Raw genomic sequence first — 20,523 nt, 5'->3', positions numbered from 1 at the left:
GCTGCCAGTGCGCGGTGTTCACAGCAGCGTTTTAGGTGCAACAGCCCAAGGGAAAACCCAAGTGTCCCTCGTGGGGGAGCAGATCAGCACAAGGTGCTCTGTCCCTACAATGGGATCTCGTGACGATAAAAAGGCAGGAAACTCTGACACCTGCCACGTGAGGTGCTGTGCTCTGTGAAGCAAAAGCCAGAAACCAAAGGACACAGCAGGATCCCACTGAGCAGGCGGATGCAGAGCAGGAAGCACAACAGAGGTTCTCCGGGGCTGGGAGGGGAGATGGGGAGCTGCTGCCTAACAGGACCCAAGTCAGTCCAGGATGATGGAAACGTTCCACTGACAGGTGGTGGTGATGGCTGTACGACACGATGTATTTAATGCTACTGAATTCTACAATTTAAAATTATTAAAATGGCAAATTTTCTGTGTATTTAACCACAATAAAAAAAAGTAATGCAGAAGCAAACCAGGCTTGCTCCCTCCCTGGCCCTCTAGGGCCTGTCCTGCCTCCCGCTCTCCCCCCATCCCAGCCGGACACACCTGCCCATCTCACCACGCTCGGTCTCCCCAGATGCCCACCCCCACTCAAAGGCCTTCTCAGGGCATTGGCGCCACCTCTCTGGCCACTTCCGTGTTCCTTCGGGGGCGGGCAGCACCCCCCAGCTCCCTTGCTCCGCTCGATCTTCAGGGCTGGCGCCCCAGGCCCGGCGTGCTGGCCTGCTCCCTCTCTGCTTCTGGCGTCACCTTTTTCCCTCCAAGAAGCCTGAGCCCTCCCAGTGTGGGCTCCTGTCTGGACACCGGGAACTCCCCAAGTCTGCTCCCAGGCCTCTCTCCCCGGCTCAAGACTAGCCTTTGGGACTGCCCGCGAGCACCGCCCGGCCCAGCAGCCTCAGTGCCCACCTGCGCTCGTGAGAAATGGGCCTTTAGGCTCCACTGCAGACTCTAGAATCCGCGACCTTGGGAGTAACACCAACTCTTCAACTCTGTGGGATTTCTTTTTTGAGATAAAACTCACCATTTTATTTATTTAAAAATCTTTAAGGGGCGCCTGGGTGGCTCAGTGGATTAAAGCCTCTGCCTTCGGCTCAGGTCATGATCCCAGGGTCCTGGGATCGAGCCCCGCATCGGGCTCTCTGCTCCGCGGGGAGCCTGCTTCCTCCTCTCTCTCTGCCTGCCTCTCTGCCTACTTGTGACCTCTGTCTGTTAAATAAATAGATAAAATCTTTTAAAAAAAATCTTTAAAAAATAAATGATCCCTATACCCTACAAGGGGTTCAAACTCACAATCCTAGTAGCAAGAGTCGCACGTTCCACGGACGAGGCCAGCCAGGTGCCCATAAAATTCACCGTTTTGAAGCGTACAGTTGCATGCCTGAGCTCTCGCTTAATCCGTACCGTCTTGCTAACCCTCTGCCTACCGCCATGAGCAGAGCACTCAGAGAACTCGCACACGCACTCTGCCTCCTTGGCTGCCGCCACCCATGAACTCCCCCAGCTCCCACCCGACGCCGAGCCCCCCCACCTGCCCTGTGCCCTCCCTGCACTCAGGGACCCCCGCCGTCAGCACGCAAACGGGCCAGCTCCTGGGTCCCTCTGCAGAGAGCTAGCCAGGCTTGCTGACTCCTCCACCCCCAGGCTCCTACACACCCATGGTCCCACGGCAGCAGGCGGAGGTCACTTCTCCCCTGACTGCCCAGGGACAGGCCCCGGACTTTGGGACTTCACGGTCTTGAGGGCACCCTCCCACTCTGTCCACTGCTGAGCGTCGTCTGCTCGTGCCCCTCATCCTCCCCTATATCTCACCCAATCTCACGGCTCCAAATGTCACTCTAGGTGCCAACAGTTCCCCGGCTTGCCTTCATGTGACGGCCCTGCTTGCCGGTCTCGGGACACATGAGCCCGAGGCCGCACGGGCACATCCCCAATGCACGCCCTGGAGCGCCCCGGGGCGGTCTTGCAGCCGCGTCTGGGTCAATTCAGGCTGAACCCTTGGTGACCTCCATGGCTGCCCTCCTGTGGTCTCGCCACATCACATGCCTGGTCCAGAAGGAAACTGACTGGCTCTCTGAGGTATACCAAGACTCGGGTCCTTCTCCGCCTCCTGCTACGGGCTGGCCCACGCCCCCTGGATCCCCAGCGCTGCCTCCTGGCTCCTCCCCTTCCGTCTGAACAACCCTCCACTCCAAGCCCTTCCGCCGCACACCCACGAGGCCTCGTGATCCGCCCTGACCCGCGACTTCTCTCCCTCCTCTGCCCGTGCCACTCCTCCGGCACACCTGGCCCCACAGGTGCCCCCCAGGGAGCTCGACGAGGTCAACCCAAATGCCCCGCACACCTAAGACCCTCCCCTCTCCGCTCCCAGCTTTCTGCAGTTACCCCTCGCACGTGGTGTGAGCTACTTGTCTGCTACTCGTTTCCTCACAAAACTGTGCAAAGGCAAACACCTGTTTTGCTCATCGCTAACCCCAGGCTGCGGGCACGGGGCCCACCGCAGGGGCTGCTGGGGAGAGCAATCCCTGCCGGAGGGCCGCACCCCGGGCACTGTTCTTGTCCGAGCCCTGGGGCCGGTGTACGTCTCCGCTGCTGCTACGTCCAAACGACAAGGCCCATCGGCCCCTGACGCGTTCCGTGACGGACCAGAAACCAATAAATCGAGCGCCCAGGGCTGAACGCAACCTACGGAGCAAGGAGGTTGGCTGGGGAGTCGGCTCGGGGAGTCGGGCTTTACCTCCGCTCTGAATAAGAATGTCAAAGAGGTCGTCCATCTGCTGGCTGGAGGAACCGTCCTCCTGTAGAACAAACGGGGGGACAAAGATGAAAATCCAGAACAGGAGGCCCCCAGCCAGGCTCAGGGCAGAGCCCCTCGCTTCCATCCTGGAGCTGAGAGCCGGACCCGCAGAGCCCACCGGCGGCCTCATGAGGGCTCCCAGAGCTCACTCCTCGGTCCGGCCAGGCTCTGGCCCATCTGCCGTAATGACCCCTCCACCCGCCCGGCCTGGCAAGGCCGCCTCTGCCCCCGTTTCCCAGCTGGCTCGGTGGGGGTAGGGCGACTGCAGGAGACCAGCCCAGCAGCCTAGGTGAATGCCCACCCTGGCCAGGCCTCAGTCTACCTTCTTCACCTGCTGTCTGGGCTGCTGGCTCACGGCTTCCTCATAGCCAGGCGGCTCCTTCTTCAGCAGCAAAGCAGGGGTCCCAAAAAGGGGCTGTGATGGCTGCTCTAGGTCCGTCTGGGCGGGCGGGCCAGGGGCTGGAGAACCAGGCTGGGATGAGGGCTGGACGGGAGAACGGGGAGAGAACTGGTGGTTGGGATGAGGGAAGCAGGCCTGGGGCCCAGCACATTCCAGGAAGGCAAGGCGGGAGGCGCCCAGCTTCTGGGCCAGGATGACCTGCTGCGGCACTGGCTTTTAGGAAGCTTCCATGGAAGCCACTGAGGAAGGAGGGATCCGGGCTGGGGGAGGCCCTGCTGACCGCTGACGCCGTAGAGGGCAGGGCCGGCATGGGGCGACTGGCTGCCTGGGGTTGGTACAAGCCACATGGGACAGGGAGGGGCTCTGGGGCCACTGTCCCCTCTCCTCCCTTCCTGCTGGAGGCTGCTCAAGGGCCATGGTCTCCCATCCTGAGGTGCCTGGTTCCGTCACAGTCCACCGTCGTCCCCTGCCCCCCGCCAGCCCCGAGCTCTGCAGGGCTGAGAGGCCACACGAAGCCTAAAGCAGCCTCACCTCTGGCCCAGGCTGGGCGGAGGGGCTGGGCTGTGAGGGTGGCCGCAGCAGGGAGCCAAGTGCCAGCGCCGACTGGGTTGGGGACAGCTGGCCTCTCCCCGCCCCGCACGGGGCCTGGCCCACCCCCGCGCCGTGAAGGCAGGCTGGGTAGGGGCTGAGCGGGGCCCCCCGCCCGGACACAGAGATGGGCAGACCCCGATGGCTCCACTTCACGACCGCGGGGCCTCTGGCGGCGCCCTCCATCCTCCCGACTCTCACCCCGTCCCCTGGTCGCACGGGGGTGGCGAGCCCTCAATCGGGAGGACTGAGTGGAAGGGGACAGGAAGCGAGCACGACCTGCTCCGCCGACAGGGCTGTCTCCCTCCGCGTCCTCACGCTCCCCTGCGGCCGCTGCCCCCCCCCCCCCCCGCACCCAGGTACCTGCTGGGGGCTCCCGCTGGCCAGGCCAGGGCTGTCCGCATTCTTATTGGTCACGGTGAGGACAAGGTGGGTCCCTGCGGAGTCAGTGACGAGAGTGGGAGGCGGGACCCCCTTGATGAGGCCAGGGCCCTGCGGGCCCAGAAGCAGCGGCGGAGCGGGGGCTGGCTCGGGCTCCGGCGGCGCGGCTTCCTGCTTCACCACCAAGGCCGGGGGCGCCGGGGGACAGGTGTCTGCGTGGTGGGCAGCGGGGGCCGCCAGGCTGGGGCCGAAGGGGGGAACGGGCCCCGGGGGCTGCCGGCTCAACTGGCAGCTGGAGAAGCTGTTCTCCTGCTTGACGGGGGCGCCCCGCGGGCTGGGGGCCGGGGCCGGCTGCTGGGCCCGCTTCTCCTGCTCCAGCTGCAGCCGCAGCCACTCCACGAGCTGCTGCTTCTGGCGCAGCATGCGCGTCAGCTCCTCGATCTGCTTGTCCTTCTCCTGCAGCATCTGGTCCTTGTCCCGGCCCTCGAGCTCGGCCCGCGCCCCGGGGCTCAGGCAGCAGGAGCCCGCCCGGGGGCTCTCCTCCTTCACGAGGATCTGCAGCGGCGAGGCCTGCAGCGTGAGCTGGGTCAGCGGCGACGTCACCATCTCGCCGAAGGCATCCCCGGGCGTGGAGTTCTCGTCGCCGGTGCTGAGCAGAGAGCGCTCCGAGGGGGTGGGCGACACGGGGGGCGTGGAGCCCGTGCTGCCGAACTTCACCACGCCATTGCCGGTCACCGTGGCCACTACCACCTCGGCTGGGGCCAGGCCTGCGGCCACCAGGGCAGGCCCCGTGCTTAGCCGGGCAGCCGGGAAGGCGACCACCACCTCCCCAGCCTTGGGCAGGATGGAGGGGGCGGCAGGGCCCTTGGGGGCTCCCGGGGCAGGGCCGACTTGCTCCTGGTATGTGCGCAGACGCTCGATGAGGTCCGTCTTGGTGCCCGAGACGGGCAGCGACCGCAGCTTTAGCTCCTGCTTCAGCTCCGCCACCTGCAAGGGGCGAGAGTCAGGGGGGAAGGGCGACAGGGACAACTGGGTCTAAGCAGGAGGGCAGCCCCGGAAGGTGGGATGTGTGTACCCTGAGCCCGGCCTCCTCCCTCCCCGTCCTCACCGCATGAGGGGCCTGCCTGGAATGCCCTCCCCACTCCCCCACCCCGCTCTGGGCATGACATACCCTCAGCCGTCCCCAGCCCCAGCAGGACAACTGGCGCTCCAGTACGTAAATACTTAACTGAATCAACCAGATTTTACAGATGAGAAACCCAAGCTCGCAAAAGTCAAAGAACTTCAGGACCCCTGCTAGCGAGCAGCAGAGCTGGACGTTACCCGGTCTGATGGGCTCTGAAGCCGCACCCAGCCACCCGCACAGGGGCTGCACCTTGCAGAGGGGTCGGATCCTGACTCGGGGCAGGGGATGGGGGTCGGTCTGCTCCGGAGCACACACTCTCCAGGGAGAACTTGCTCTGTTCCACCTTCTGATTGGGGCAGAACAGGCCAAGCGCCGGACATGACCCGCCCTCCAAGGCCGCAGGACAAGAGCAGGGTCCGTGCCCCAAGATTGGGCTATTCTTTCTCCGAGGAGATGCAGCAGATTCAGTGGGCGTTAGTGGACGAAGTGGACAAGGTTGGGGAGCCGAAGCGGACAGCCCCAAGTGTGACTCCTGACTACTCTGGGACCTCAGGCAAGCCCCTCGGCCCTCAACACTCTGCCTGCTCGCCTTTCAGCAGGGGCGACACTCCCCGTGTCTCATGCTGCACAGCAGAGACCAAGGAAGAGAAGCCGTACACACGAGGTCAGTGGGCCCCAAGGCCGAGGCGCTGGCTGCGCGGTTGACGGTACCGACCACCACGACGAGGCACAGGCGTCGTGGAGGACCAGGGCCAGGCAAGCCACGGAGCAGGCTCCAGTGGCCTCTGCGGGAGGAGACCAGAGTCCGGAGCTCGGCTCTGCCTTCCACGGCCGGGGGGCCTCGCGCTGGCCGCTCTCCCTATAGATGAACACTAGGCCGGGCTGCGTGAAGATGAGGCTGCCGGCAGCCCCCGCAGGAAGGGGACGCGGGAAGGGGGCGCCCACCTACCTTCATGTCGTCCAGGTTGGCGGGCAGGGCTCCCGGCTTGCCGGTCAGCGAGGTGCTGTTCTGCCGTGCCAGCCCGCCGGGTCCCGGAGCGCCCGAGCCGGAGCCGCTGCCGGGAGCCGAGAGGCTGCGCATCGGGGGGGCCCCGGCACTTCCGGGGGCCTCGCCGGCCGGCCTGAAGACAGAAGGCAGACGTGAGCCCCGGCCGGCAGCACCTTCGGGGAAGAGAGGGGCGGGGGCGCGGGGCAGGTGGATTCAGACCAAAGGGCCCTGGAAGGTCTGGGCTGCCCGGGCCCGGGCCCGGTGGCGGCGGCGGGGGGGTGGGGGGGGGCGCGCGTACTTGGGCGGCGCGGGCAGGATGGTCTGGTAGTTGTGGAGCTGCTGCTGCTGCTGGCTGAGGATCTGCAGCCGCAGGAAGAGCTGCTGCTGCTGCAGCAGGCGCGCGTAGGACGAGTCCATGGGCGGCGCCCCCTTGTCCTGCTTCTGGTCCGGCGGGATGTACTGGTGGTACTTGAGCTTCTTCACCTTTGGCTTCAGCTCCTTGGCTTTCTTGCTGCGCTGCGACTTCTCGCCGGCAGACTTGGGTTGGCTTTGCTGGGGACACAGGAGACGGGGGGGCGCCGTCAGGGGACGGTGAGGGGCTTCTCAGAAAGGCCCCGTGCTCCGCCCCGCCAGTTCCGCTCCCGGGCGGCTCGTCTGGCAGCAGCGGCCTCGTCAGCGCCCACGGGCGTGCCAGGGATGGGGGGGGGAGGTGCGCGGCTGGCGGGGGGCGCACTGTGTGCCGCCCCACTGACTTAAAAGAGCCTCTAGCCTGGAGAGAAAAATCGAGCAAATGCCAATGTCACCATGACCGGGAGCAACGCGTGGACAGGACAGGGCAGCGGCAGCCCGCTGGCGGGATCCTGCCCTCCGCAGCGGCAGCTCAGGGTGCCGGGGGCCAGGGGGCCGCGCCGCAGAGGCCGAGGCGTTACCCAGAACAGAGGAAAGGTTCTCGATCTGTTCACACTAGTCTCTCAGACACGCAGTGCTCAAAGAAGGGCACCAGTTGTGTGACAAAGAGGTGAGGAAGGATTTTGGGGGGAAACGCTCTGACATCGGTGGCCAGCCAGGACACACCGCAGAGGCCGAGAGGGGCCCTGATGAAGGACGGCCTGGGCACTGGGACCCCAGTGCGGCTCACTGCCTCCTCTGGGACGGGGAAGCCACAAAACCTGAAGTTTCCTGCCCGCAGCAGGGCCTCAGGGCCTCGCAGAGATGGTGCAAACAGGAAGGCCTGGGGGTGGGGGCGCCACCCTGGGGGCACCAGGGAGCCCCACAAACACAGGCAGCAGCCGGAGGCACCGGGAGGGCTTGGCTCCAGCAAGGGAAGGGGAACCAGGACGGCTCCCAGGCCGCGAGCAGCCACAGAAGAAGCGCGCGGCTGGCCCGAGCCCCCCAGCCGGGCCGGCGTCTGTGTCGGATGCTAAGTCCCAGAGACCCTGGAGGCGGGCGGCCGGGGGCAGGGGGCCCTGGGCACTGGGTCTTGGTGCTGCTACACTTAGTTCACCTCAGTGCCCGACACAGTGTCCCCCACACAAAGGTGGGCCTCCCACGGGCTGGTGGTGAGCTTTGCCCCTCAGACATGTTCTGTTAGGCCATGGAGGAGAGTACAAAATGCTCAGGGGCACCAGGCAGGCTCAGTCTGATCTTGGAGTTCAAAGTTCCAGCTCCATGTTGGATGCAGAGATCACCCAAAATAAAATCTTTCAAAAAATAAAACGCCCACAGTGGCCCTCCTGTGACCTCAGGCCCATCATTTCCCTTCTCGGTTGCGGCCCTCACAGAGCAGACTACGACTGCCCGCGGTGTCGGTGGGCCAGAGGCGGTGTACTGGGGTGGTTTCACGGGGGACCCAGCCAGGTCCAGGCCCGCCGCGCTCAGTACGCAGTGGCTGTGTGACAGCCAGCGTCCGCAGAGAGAGGAGAAACTCCCACAGTAGCTCAGTGACCTTCGCCAGTCCCCGACCCGGGGGGGACATATGCACCCCACTCCCTGCAGCTGTCCCCTGCACTGGGACACAGTCACAGCAGGGCCTGGAAGGGCCCCGAAAGGGGAGGGAGGGCAGCGGCTGGAGACCTGTACCTTAATGAGCGTCGGGGTGGGCTTGGCCGCGGGGGCTGTGGTTCCGTTGGTGAGGCTGGGAGGCAGAGGCGGCTGCTCTGCCAGGAAGAGTGTTTCTCCGGATTCCGGGCCCAATGGCAGTTGAGACACGACCTGACAGGAGGGGGTGGCGGGCCCCATCAGGCAGGATGGGGCTGCAGGCGTCTCCCCCAGCACCAGCACTGCCCGCGGGGCTGAGGGGAGCAGGTGGCGCCAATGGTGGGCAAAGACGAGGGGAGGCAAGAGCAGCAGTCCGGGGAGGGGGGCAGGGCAGAGGGAACTGGAGACACACAGAGACACAGAGGGCAGGGAACAGGCCACTGAACTGTACGAAGGAGAAGCGGGCAGGTCTGGGTGGCACAGCGACAGGCCAGGGAGCCTCAGGGATCTCCCTGAGAGGCAGCCCCTGGCAGGCGGGCTAAGGCAGCCGAAACGGGGCCCACTGCCAACATCTCCGGGACCCAAGCAGCCGAGGCAACACCCCGGCTTCCCCGTCCCACCTGGCCCAGGTGAGACCTCACTCTGGGCAGCTCCAGCAAGTCTGGGGCCCTCGGGGAGCAGGGAAAGCATCGGAGGGGCGAGCTCACCTGAGTGGGGGATACAGAGGTGGCACTGGGCAGTGGCTCGCTGGCTCGGGCTTCCAAGGGCGACGGCACGGAGCCCTGGGATTCATGGCTGGCAGGCTGCTCAGGAGATAAGGCGTCACTGCTGTCCTCGTCGAAGGAAGAGCTGTCCGCTGCTTTCGGGTAATTCACCTGGCCCACTGAAAGCCAAAGCCGGTGTAAGAGTCCTCCCCCAGCCAGGCCTGTCCCAGCAAGGTGCCTGCCCTGTCCCCTCTGTCCCCACTGGAGACAGTGAGGCAGACAGGAGAAACCCCAGCAGCTGACCTGCTTGCTGGGTCCAAAAGAGCTCCAGGAAAGCTCCTCACGGCCCGGAAACCCAGGCAGGAGCGCGCTAGCCACCATGCTGTCCAAGTGCGGCCTCGTCTTTGACTCGACACTGTGCCCAGTCCTCAGAGTCAAGTTCCACGCTCCCTCCCTGCAGCCTGTAACCTCCACCATCTCATCTAGATGTTTCCCTGCTGTTAAAGGCACTTCATGTCCACCCTGTGGTGGCACAAACTCTCCTCTCCCCTCAGAGGCTCGTGGACCCCGCAGCGAAGGCTCAAAGGGACCAACAGCCCGAGAGCCCGGCTCCTTCCCCAGGCTGCCTCAACCCCCTGAAAGGCAGAGGGACAGGCTAAGGGCCTCCAGGAAAAGGTACGCCTCCCCGGATAGGGAAGGTGGACGAGTGGTGACTTCCTTTTAGTGGCCTATGATTCCTGGATATCGAGGGCCCGGCAGTGGCAGCCACCAGAAGGAAACCCGTCCCGCTGGCTCCAAGGGCCCTGCCCTGCTGCACGGCCAGGGTCCTGGCTGGGGCCAGGCCAGGAGGGAGGAGCAGGACGGCCAAGGCCCTAGTGTGGACATCCCAGGACACAAAAGGAAGGAAAGACAAGTAGGATATTTCAAAACATTACGTCACAACCCCGCGCACAGCACTGCTGGGGAAAGAAGCTCTGCTGGGGCCGCTGTTCCCACCGGAGAGGGGCGGAGGCGGGGGTCAAGGCCAAGGCTAGCTGTCTGATGCGCCCGGGGAAACCCGCAGCGGTGAGAAGACCGCCCATAGCGAAGAAGAACCAACCAGGAACTCTCCCCGCAGACTCTTCTCTCCAGAGCCACAACCCAGGGGCTCTTCCCTCCCCTGGGACCAGGGAAGGACGCATCTGGGCTCGAACCTGCACTAGCCAGCAGTGGCAAGGGCGGGCTCCCGTCCTCCAGCAGGGCTGCCTCCCACACTCCCGCTCCTCCGTCCTGTCACGGCCGCGCGTGAGGGGAATGAAGCGCCATTGCTGCCGCGTTCCCCAGGCCACCGACACATCTGGGTTTCTCCCAGCGAGGAGATGTGCCACGGGACGGCGGCCACACGGCTCCCAGCAGGGGTGGTGGAATCTGGGCCGGAGGGGCTCCTCCTCGGGCTCCTCCCAGAGCGCAGTCCAGCCGGAGCCAGCGGCCCAGCAGAGGCCGTTTCCCTCCCTACTGTGCCCAGCTTCGGGCCAGGGGCAGGCTGCGGAGAGACAGGGACCCTGCCCTCCGGTTTTGGCCCAGTCCCCTCCGCTCAAGGGAAACACAGACTGGAGATGCTCAGGGAAGACTTTCTGGAGGAGGGGCCTTGGCGCCCATCTCCCGATCGGCTGGCGTGGCCTGGCGTGGCCTGGCGGCGCGGGCCGCCTGCCGTGGGCGGCTGTGGGGAGCGTGCGGGTAAGACAGCGGGCTAGCCCGGGCCATGCCCCCATCCTTATCAGGGCTTAGGACCGCCTCGGCCCCCTCCCCCTTCTCCTCAGACCTGGCTGAGTCTCTGCGCTCCCAGGACCCATCTCCTCCTCTGACTCCTTCCTGTCAGCCACAAACCTGCATTTCTCCTGGCCTGAAACTCCTTCGCAGACCACCATCTCCCTCGTTCTCCCTCCTCCGCTCGCTTCTCGAACAAACGGCCCGCATCTGCTGTCACCGCCTACCCGGTCCCCAGCCCGCAGGACCTGGCTTTGGCAGGCAAATGCTCCTTTCCCTCAGGTCACTAAGGGTTGACAGCTGCCTGCCAAACTAGCTCACCCCCCCCCCCAACAAGCCGTGCTCTGCTGCGCCTCCAGGCCACTGCCACACAGTCCCCTCTGCCTGCCATGGGCTCCTGCACCTTTTCTGTCGGGCAAGGTGGACCCCACATGTGTCATACCGTCTGCACTGCTCCTCCGGCCTCCCCACCACACCCACCTCTGACAGAAGCCTGCGCGGGCCGGGCTTGCCCTGTACCTGACACACCACTACCCCGCGCCGTCACCACAGCGCCTGCCCCGTGGTCTGCAGCGAACGAGACTGCTGACGGCAGCAGCCCTTCTGGGAGTCTCTCGAGATGCCAGGACCCCCGGGCCCTTTATACCCATTATAGCCGGTGGGCCTGCAGCCTGGCCCGTGAGCCGGGTGACTCGGCTACTCTGTCACAGGACCGCGGCCTTCTCATCACACAGCGCTGGCATCTGACCGGGAGCCAGGCTCGGAAATCGCATGTTCCTGCGTCAGGCTTCTTGCATCAGGCTGGACTCTCGGAGGGCGGCGTCATACCGCGCTCATCTTTGGAAACTGCGTGACTTCACACAGGGCCTGGCACCGTGCCGACTCTCAGTCCGGGTGGCTGCAGGGTCCAGAAGGGACTTCGGCCTAAATGCAGGCCCGACCTTAGGGGCTGCTATGGAATTCAGTGAGGACCAGGGCGGGAGAACACGGAGACGTGGTGGGATGAATGCCAGGGCGAAGCCGGGAGCTAAGGGGGCTATGGGCCCCAGCTGGCAGAGCGGCTGGCGGGGCACACCGCTGCCTCCCACAGCGCAGAGGCCCTAGAAACCAAAGCCCCCTCTGACCCTGAGCTCACGGCCCAACTTGGCCTGCTCTGGGGTCTGTGGTTCCCCCCTAGTGCTCTGCCCAGAAGATCTAACTCCTTACCCTGGAGGGATCAGGTGAGCCTCATGGCCTACCCCCAGGGGTAGGAACGCACAGCCTTGCCCAGGACCAAGAAGACACGCCTGTACTAACAATGACCAAAGTCTAAAGGAATCAGGTCCAAACACCTACCTGTGGCACACAAGGCCCTGGCACGTCCTGGACTCTGCCCACCTCCCACCTCCTTCCAGCTCCATGCCCAGGCTGCTCCCCGTCCCTGGAGCCCATAGTGGACTTGAATTTTCAACTCATCCCGCAGCCCCAGTCTCGGCCGTCATGTCTCCCGAGCCACCCCCCTGGCAGGGCCGGGATGGGGACCCTCCTCTGTGTGCCCACAGCAGTCAGGGATCCATCTGGCATAGCTGTTGCCTCTGGTATGGTCCTTGAGGCCGCTGGGACTGTCCCAAGCTAACACAACCTGCTTCTCAGGCTCTCACACTGTGCGCCTCAGTTCCCCAAGTTGAAGCAGAAGGTCAAGCAGCGAGAAGCCCAGAGCCCCTTCCTCCTGCATCCGGCCCGCACGTCCACTCAGGGTGCCTGGGGCCTCACCAATGATGGCTTCTTTCAAGCTGGACTCCACAGGCAGAATGTTCTTCTCAACCAGCTCCATGGGGCCCGGCCTCTGTGCAATCTTCTCGTTGAGGTCATCAGCCAGTCTGGCTCTCTTCAGCTTTAGCTGCTTGGCCTGGAGGGAAGGCTCGGCCGAGGTCTCTGCCCATGGGAGAGAATGGAGTGCAGGAGGATGTAGGAATGGACCTGGCTCTACCCTGGGAACTCCAGAGCAGCTCTCCTTCCCTCTGGGGAAGGAGCAGAAGCCATCAGGATGCAGAGAGTATCCCAGGCAGAGAAGAGCGGCCCAGCCTTAAGTTCTACAGGACACAGAAGGGGCCCTGACTGCAGACAGAGCGTGGGCACAGCCAGTCAAGGTCACCAGGCACAGGGGCTACAGAGCCGAAAGCCCGGCAGATGACAGAGCCCTCCTCGCCCTCCCTCAAGCCTTCTGGGTTACGAAGGCAATTCAGTCCCTGCTCTGGGTCTCAGCGTCTCTGTCCACACAATGCAGGGCTCAGACTAAGGAAGTTCTCCTCCAGACTCAAAGCTGACTCAAAACTAAAAACAACAAAATGGATACATTCACACTGCTTTCAGCAGCCAAAACACTGTCCACTACAACGTGGACAGAAGTGTGTGCCGGGCCAGGCGGACACACCCAGGATGCGCTCACTTGGGTGTTGCGGGTGCTCACGTGAATGCTGAATGGATGTGGGAGTGAAGGAGTGAATGAACACAGAAAGGAACTGCGTTTTCAGAAGATTCTGGAGAAAAGGCTTTCATACCAAGGGATGACAAGATCCAGGGCCACCACGTGGCCAGAGCTGAGAAAGGGCAAGGCAACCCAAGAGAATGTGACTGTGCTACTCTGGGAATTTGCAGAACCAGCGTGGCAACACGGCTCTGCTGTTCTATGGTGTAAAAGGCCTGGCTTATGCGCTGTCCATAGAAATGGGAGTGATAAGGAAGAGGGACAAAGAAATGTGGGGGATGCACGGTGGAAGCAGCAAGGGCACGGGGAGAAAGCATTTCCAACCTCACACACCTTCCAAAATATGCATTCTGACCAGCTCCGATCTCTCCGGCCGGGAACGAATCTTCCGTTTCAGATAGTCCTCTGTCTACAGAAAAAACACACCAAGAGGATCTCAAATCCAGGATACAAGTTATGACATGGAGCCCCTGTGGGCTCCCTCCGGCCCCCATCTTAGCCTGGAGCCTCCAGGGTTCTGAGGCAAGGGGAGCTCTGGGGGCGCTACGTCTACTTCCCGTGCGCCTGCCTGCCCCCACCCCGTCAAGACCCTTTGTTGCTCTGAGGCTGTATTACTAAGGTATTTCTTAAAAATCTATTCCTTGTACTATCATAAAAGTAATACATGTTCATTAAAGAAAATGTAGAAAACCACACGGTAAAACAATAATAAAAAATTCAATCACTCACTGTATTTTGGGATATTTATTTCTAATCATTCTTCCATGCAGATGTCTAATTTTGCACAGTTGTAATCATAGTGAACATAATTTTATATCTTGTTCAAAAACTGTAACATATGATCTCATGAGCATTTCCCATTCATTTTGAATGGCTGCCCAACAGAATACTCATTCTGATACACGGTGTCATAAGTGCAGTTCCTTCAAGTCCAATGCCCTCATTTCTGCATTTCTGAGATGCCAGGTGAACTAAAGCGTCCCCTGACCAGTCTCAGCGGCAGCCCACTGCTCTAACACCCAGGTGGCCCCAAGTCTGTCTGACCCCAGAGTCTGTGGCTCTTACCTACAGCACCAGAATTTTTCAAACCATAGGTCAAGACCATGAGTGGGTCAAAGCCAGCACAGAACAGGACAGGACAAGATAGGACAGGACAAGGTCGACTAGCGTTGAGCAGAAAATAACAAGCCAGAGCGCACTGCCTGTGGGAATGGTAAAGCCCTGGCGCTCGTCTGCTGCCTCGGAGCCCTGCAGGAGACAGCTCTGCGCCTGTCACTCTGCCGCACCTGCAGAGGGCACTGGGGCTGCCACGGCGGCTGCAGAAGACGGCAGAACAGGAGTCGGACATCACAGGTCTTCACAGGCATCAGAGGAAGCCGTATTTTCTAAGCCACCCGACATTCTGAACTGTGGACAAGCTAGAATGCGGCACTAATTAAGAAAACACCTGAAGTCCACAGACCAAGCTTTGAGTCTCAGCTTTGCCACTTACTAGCTGGACAACTGAGTTAAACTCTCCCAGGTGCAGCTACAAAATGAAGAGAAGAGCGTCCAACCCGTAAGAGCCCGAGTGAGCACAACCAGGAGAACGACATCACTCGGCACGTGGAAGTAATCGGTAAGTAACAGGGTTCGGCTGAGCTCGTAGGCTGCTTGCCGACTCGCAAAGCAGGCCAGGTAACGGCACCAGGTCTTACAGCTGGGTCTGGGGCGCAGACGAGCTCCCCCCGCCCCCACCGCCCGCTGTGTTCTCCACTCCTCCCAGTTACTACACCAGCGCAGCGTGTTACTGCTTTGGTTCCTGGTGTATGACCTCATTCTTCCCACTCACTCTTGGAATTAATCATAATTTTCCTTAGAAATTTTAAAGAAATAAAATAAGACAGAAAAAAGTTTTAGAAGTAAGTATTTCAGTCTCTGCAAGAGCTGTGGGTCTTAGGGAGCCTGACCTGTATGGTCCCCCACTAGGGAGGTTCTCTTTCCTTGTCTTTTACGTAAAAGAAAAAAGTGAAGGGGGTGGAGGGGAAGCATATCTGGCGACTTCCCCATCTCTGCCCACACTGGCCAGCACAATACCCCCCTGAGGCCCCTGAGGGAACAAGGGGGGCAAGGCAGCAGGCCAGGTGCTGTAGCAGAAACCGGGGCTCAAACTGGGGGCTCAGCTTCTGCATTCACTGCCTCCAGTGGACACTGGCTACTCTGGGCACATGGAGACTGGTGAGGTTTCCTGCCCCTCGGAATGCCCTTCCTGGAGAGGCATGGGCACAGCAGCCAAGGACATGGAAGACCAGTCCTCAGCAGGCTTTCCCGTGGCTGGTACTCACACCCCGACATCTATAAAAGGGCAGGTGGGATGAAAGATGGGAACAGACCAGCGGTCTCCAAAGCAACGGGAGGGAGGACTACTGATACACCTTAAATGCAGAAAAGGAGAAATCCTGATCCCACATCACTTCATGCTGTGAGACGGCCAGGGTGGGGATGGAACAGAAGAAGGCAGTGCTTTGTGTCTGGAACTGAGGTGTGGGTTGGCTGGAAGGAACACACCAGCCATGCATGCATTGGGCTCTGCAGGCCCTCAGCGAAGAAAGCCCTTACCCTGGCCCTCTCCAAGCTCCTCCTCTGTTCATGAAACGCAGCTGGACTTTTCAAAGCTGTTGGGAAAAGAATCATGAAACAATTACTTTTATGAAGCATCATGTGTACAGCTGTAATTTACACTGGAGAGAGCATCTTAATTCAAGTTAATTTTAGCAGTGCCAGATCTTATCAGCGGAAGTGACGAAGAACATGGCACCTGAGTAAGCACGTGTCTTTCATGGTTCGGCTACCCCATTAACACCGTTTGGTTAGTTCATTCCTAATGCGAGCAGTCACTGCCTAAGCTCGGGCTCTATAAAGTGCACAAATGGAATGCAACGTAAAAAAATATCCTGGACCCAATACTTGACCATTAGCTGCACAATCCTTATTGACCAGTCAACCCTCCCAAGAATGTGTGCTGGGCCCTAGCTCACTCTGGTAAAGACAGGGACACAGACAGGATCACGGCTGCATGTCGGGTCCACCTTACTTCTTCGACCTAATTCGGAATCACAAAGTGACCAAACTTCCACCAGAAAGACCTACGTCTGCTTGGATGCCATTTCCTTTTTCACTTCAGCTAATATAACAGCGCCGCTAAAATTACCTTGAATTTCATCTCTGAGGGCTAAAAGAACTTCACAGTAAGTGTATGGTTGACCCTGGTGCACACAACCAGCAGCTGACAGGAAGGGCTCCCTACAGACTCTGAAGCCTACCGCTACACAGACCACAGCTCTTGAGGTAGCAAACCAGACCAAACCAGACCAAAATCTCAAATGCCGTACAACGAAGAGAGTTTTGTATCAAACACTTGGCTATAAAGACAAAGGATGAATTGGGACACCAGGAGGGTAAGAGGGAAAAAGGCCTGACTCACTTCAAGTAGGGAACAAGAGCAATAAGAGAGAAATTTACAAGACAGTGGTCAGTTTCACTTCTGCTGCCCTAGAATTTCAGAACAGCTGTGAGACTGTGTGGAGATAACTTTTGATAGGCTGCTGGCTGTGGTAGGAGCACAGGGGAGTAGCTAAAAGCCGCAAAAGCACAGATAGGACCCTATCCTGCCTGGGCCTTGTGTTCCTCCCCCCATCCACTCCTGGGGGCTGGGCCTCAGCAACAACAGTCCCAGCAGAAAGATCTAAATGTCCCCCCACTCCTTATTTAACAAATAAACATTTCTGAACTCTTAGGATGAAAAGGAATCATTTTAAAAGATCAGTTGAGAGCCCTCCCTGTCTTCTAACTGCAGGGGGAGCTCTAGACTTAATAAAAAGTCTCTAAGAAAAACCAGCACGGCCTCCCTCCCCACCTACCACAGCATTCCAAGGCATTATCCAGGCTATCTCTGCCCTAAGCTGGGGAGACTTGGGCAATTCAGTGGGTAAGCAGACAGCTCCTGCACCTGCTTCTACTGGGTAAAGCTGGTTCACCTCTTAAAACCAGTCTCCAAAAGTCCTGACCAGCTGGAACCTGGGGATAGGGTGTGACAGACCACTCTCACAGAGCAGGCAGTAAATACAAAGAACCAAAGTGAAAACTCAGTGCCTGCCCCATCCCACCCCCAGCTTCCTTTCTGCCTTATTCCTCCGCACCGCACTCATCACCACGGACACTCTTTAATTGGCTGATTGCCAGCCTCCCATTAGGACACACTCCATCAGGGCATGACTCTTTCCTTTGTTTCTGACAGAATCCCTGGTGCCTACGGTGCCCAGCACGTAATCCATTCAATGAACTAATGAATATTCCGTAAGAAATGGAACAAGCTGTACACTAGTGGCAGCGAAGCAAGAGGATTCTGTGGCAGAGCTCTCCACCTTCGGAACTTTCACTTGAATGGCCAGAATTTGGGCTCTCAGCTGGGTTCAAAACTTCACAGAAGTCCCAGATAGAAAAATCAAGGCAACTGTGATGTCTTCCTGCGTTCTACCAATCATTACTACTGTGACACAGGGGACTGCGTTCTGGGTCTCATTTTCTTCTTCTGTAGAGTGAGAATCTGCCTGCCTCTCAGGACTCTTGTAAGAGCTGGATGGAAGCGGAGTGCTCAGAAGCAAGCGGAGCACTCAGAGATGAACGTGAAGGGCTGCTGTCACCTGATGCAGCGGCGTAGCTCAATCACAGGTCCGACTGCCACACATGTCCGCTGGTGTTGGTACCACAGCCACACACCTATCTAAAAGCCCGGTTAGTTTGCTGCCTCAACAACCTACCTTGGCTATCCCAAGGAGTAAGGCACAAACCCAATTTCTGGAAAAACAACTCACAATGCACAGAATTTCTAGATGGAAGGGGAGTCCTTCAAGGATGATGCAGCATGAAGGGGGTAAGAGGCAGGAGGGCTGGCGGTCGCATACATGACTTCCTGTTTGGTAAGGGAATTTTCACGTAACAGCAAAGGAGAAATGAGTATTTACGGAGTGCCTACTTATGTGGTCGGCCTGTCCCAGAAATATTTTAAACACATTTTCTGACTTAAAATACTCCTAATGATCCCGTGTGGTAGGTAATACTGCACTTTCTAGATAAGGATACGCTCAAGAGGATAGGAAAGACCAGCAGATGGCAGAGTTAGGATGACAACCTCGCTCTACCACACCCTCAAGCCAGACTTCTTCCCACTCCTCTGGGTCGATTTCTGAACTTCAGAAAGTAGAGGAGGACGACCCTACTGGATGGGGAGACAAGGAGGCTTCAATTACGTGGACTGCCTGAGCGGAGGGCTGAGTACAGGCAACTGGAAAGGTCAGCTTGACCACAGCACTGAGCACAACAGGTGTGAAGAGGGGTTCAAAGCGACCGCAGGCACGGAAAGCCACGGTTTGAAGCCTGGGGCTCACCATGGAGCTTCGGGGCAGCCTTCAGCACTGATACTAGGGAACAAGTGGGAGGGGTAAGGAGAGACCAGAGGAATTTATCAGCTGCTCAGGGCCTGATCAAGAAAACCAGAAATCAGGACAAGAAAAGAATTCAAGACAGTAATTACCAATCCCACAAGACTATTTCACTTTTTAACATTATAAGCACACTGAACCCTCTTACCACCCCACGAGGCTAGGACCCGTCTTCTCATTTGACGTGGCGGAGCTAACGCACAGTCACCTGCGCGGCCCCTCACTGAGCGGTGGGCCCCAGCCCAGCTCTGGTTCTGTCTGTCTTCTCTTCTGACCTGTGTGCTGGTTCGGCCCAGTCCGTGAGCAGCCCGTACTCGCTCTGTGCTACTCTTTCCCCATTGTTAACTCTGCTCTCTGACAACAGGTTCAGCACTTCCAGAGCTATTTCCAACAGAAGAAGGGAGCTCCTCCTCCTCCAGGTCGCTGTCAGGATTCCTGCAGGATGCTCCTCGGGCTCCCGTGGGGAGAGACTAGAGTTGGGGCAGCCAAGACAGGGCTGTAAAGGTAAGCCCTGGGTTTCCTGGGAGGAGTGAGTGGCAGTATGTAGTCAAAATCACCTGGGGCTTCACAAGCCAAGTACAACAAAGCAGAAAATAGTTTTTAAAGTTTAGGCCTCTGCTTGTGGAAAAACCCTTTTGACTCAAAGTTAACCCATAAATGTGTGTCCGACGAGGAGGGCTACATGGCTACATTTGCCTTGGACCTCCGTCTCCCTCCTCCTCGCTGTCTTCACAGCTTTGCCACAAGAGCCAGGATGTTACTCAGAAATTTCATTTCCCCAGAAACTCCTAGAAGGCCGTCTTTGAGAGAAGCCCCCAAACCAATGCATACCCGAGAACTATGCATGTGGCTTGGACATGTTTGGGGTGGGAGGGCACTTCTTGACCCTTTACTCCCACCGTCTGGAAGCTGGTTCCACTGGGACCCTTTACTGCTTTGTGTGCACAAAGGGAAGTGTTCAGCACATACTGAAAGGAAAAATAACCAAAGCTCCTCACGGAAATCAAATGAACAGAAGTGGCTAAGAGGTGTGACGTTCTTAATCACAGTTTCGGTTCTACATGTGGGTCTCACCCCTGGCTGGCTATAACACCAATTTATATTCTGTTCCCTCTCTCCAATGCTCATTTTCTTTCTCTCCTTACGTGTTTGCTGCCTTAATTAAATGAGGGCCTTGCGAGCTAAAAAAAAGAAAAACGGTTTAATTTTTCTTTAAAGATTTTATTTACTTGAGAGAGTGAGTGAGACAGAGAGCATGAGAGGGGAGAGGGTCAGAGGGAGAAGCAGACTCCCCGCTGAGCAGGGAGCCCAATGCAGGACTCGATCCTGGGACTCCAGGATCATGACCTGAGCCAAAGGCAGTCGCTTAATCAACTGAGCCACCCAGGCGCCCTAGTTTTAATTTTTTAAAAAATATACTGCCATCAGCTTCCAAGGGGGAGTTCAATGCCATGCTCAGTGTGTCCACTGAGCTTTGTGACCTACAGTGCAGGAGCACAGGAATCGAGCAGTCCGAATTTAATCTAGCACTTAGAGAGGGAGTATAAGGACCCTTAAAAACCAACCTATGGCATCAAATTAGGACATTAAACAGCCTGAGATTTACTTAAACATGTAGACAAGTGAAAATCTAGGATCCACAAACAGTTCTGGGAACAGTTCTGTTCTTTCCTTGCATCTCAGCAAGGAAAGAGCGATTAGCCATCAAGACTCATTTCCTCATTATCATGAAGGAGTATTTACTAAGTGCCTGTGTCAGAATGTCACTTTATTAGGTGCTGACATAATAAAAATGATGGTTCCCATCCTCAATAAGATACTTTTGCCAGAAGCTCACCACTAAGTCTATACTCACAGGAACTCAAGAAGGCTACGAACACA

The 20,523-nt window shown here is 58.9% G+C and overlaps 1 protein-coding gene across 4 annotated transcripts in view; it reads right to left on the bottom strand.

The window, feature by feature from the left end:
* The window catches only part of MRTFA (myocardin related transcription factor A), a 193,079-nt gene that overhangs the window by 2,164 nt on the left and 170,392 nt on the right, over positions 1-20,523 (bottom strand). For 3 of the 4 annotated variants that reach the window (XM_046013252.1, XM_046013251.1, XM_046013254.1), the window contains 10 exons: positions 15,761-15,816; positions 13,496-13,571; positions 12,448-12,609; positions 8,953-9,128; positions 8,348-8,479; positions 6,567-6,820; positions 6,230-6,401; positions 4,137-5,141; positions 3,108-3,269; positions 2,726-2,786 (listed from right to left, as the gene is read on the bottom strand). In XM_046013252.1, coding sequence (XP_045869208.1) covers positions 2,726-2,786; positions 3,108-3,269; positions 4,137-5,141; positions 6,230-6,401; positions 6,567-6,820; positions 8,348-8,479; positions 8,953-9,128; positions 12,448-12,609; positions 13,496-13,571; positions 15,761-15,816 — 2,256 coding nt within the window. The remainder of the gene's footprint in view (positions 1-2,725; positions 2,787-3,107; positions 3,270-4,136; positions 5,142-6,229; positions 6,402-6,566; positions 6,821-8,347; positions 8,480-8,952; positions 9,129-12,447; positions 12,610-13,495; positions 13,572-15,760; positions 15,817-20,523) is intronic. The other variant, XM_046013253.1, reaches the window with a different exon arrangement.

This window comes from Meles meles, chromosome 7 (genome assembly GCF_922984935.1).
Source record: "Meles meles chromosome 7, mMelMel3.1 paternal haplotype, whole genome shotgun sequence".
NCBI lineage: Eukaryota > Metazoa > Chordata > Mammalia > Carnivora > Mustelidae > Meles > Meles meles.
This window is presented reverse-complemented; position numbering and strand designations above follow the sequence as displayed.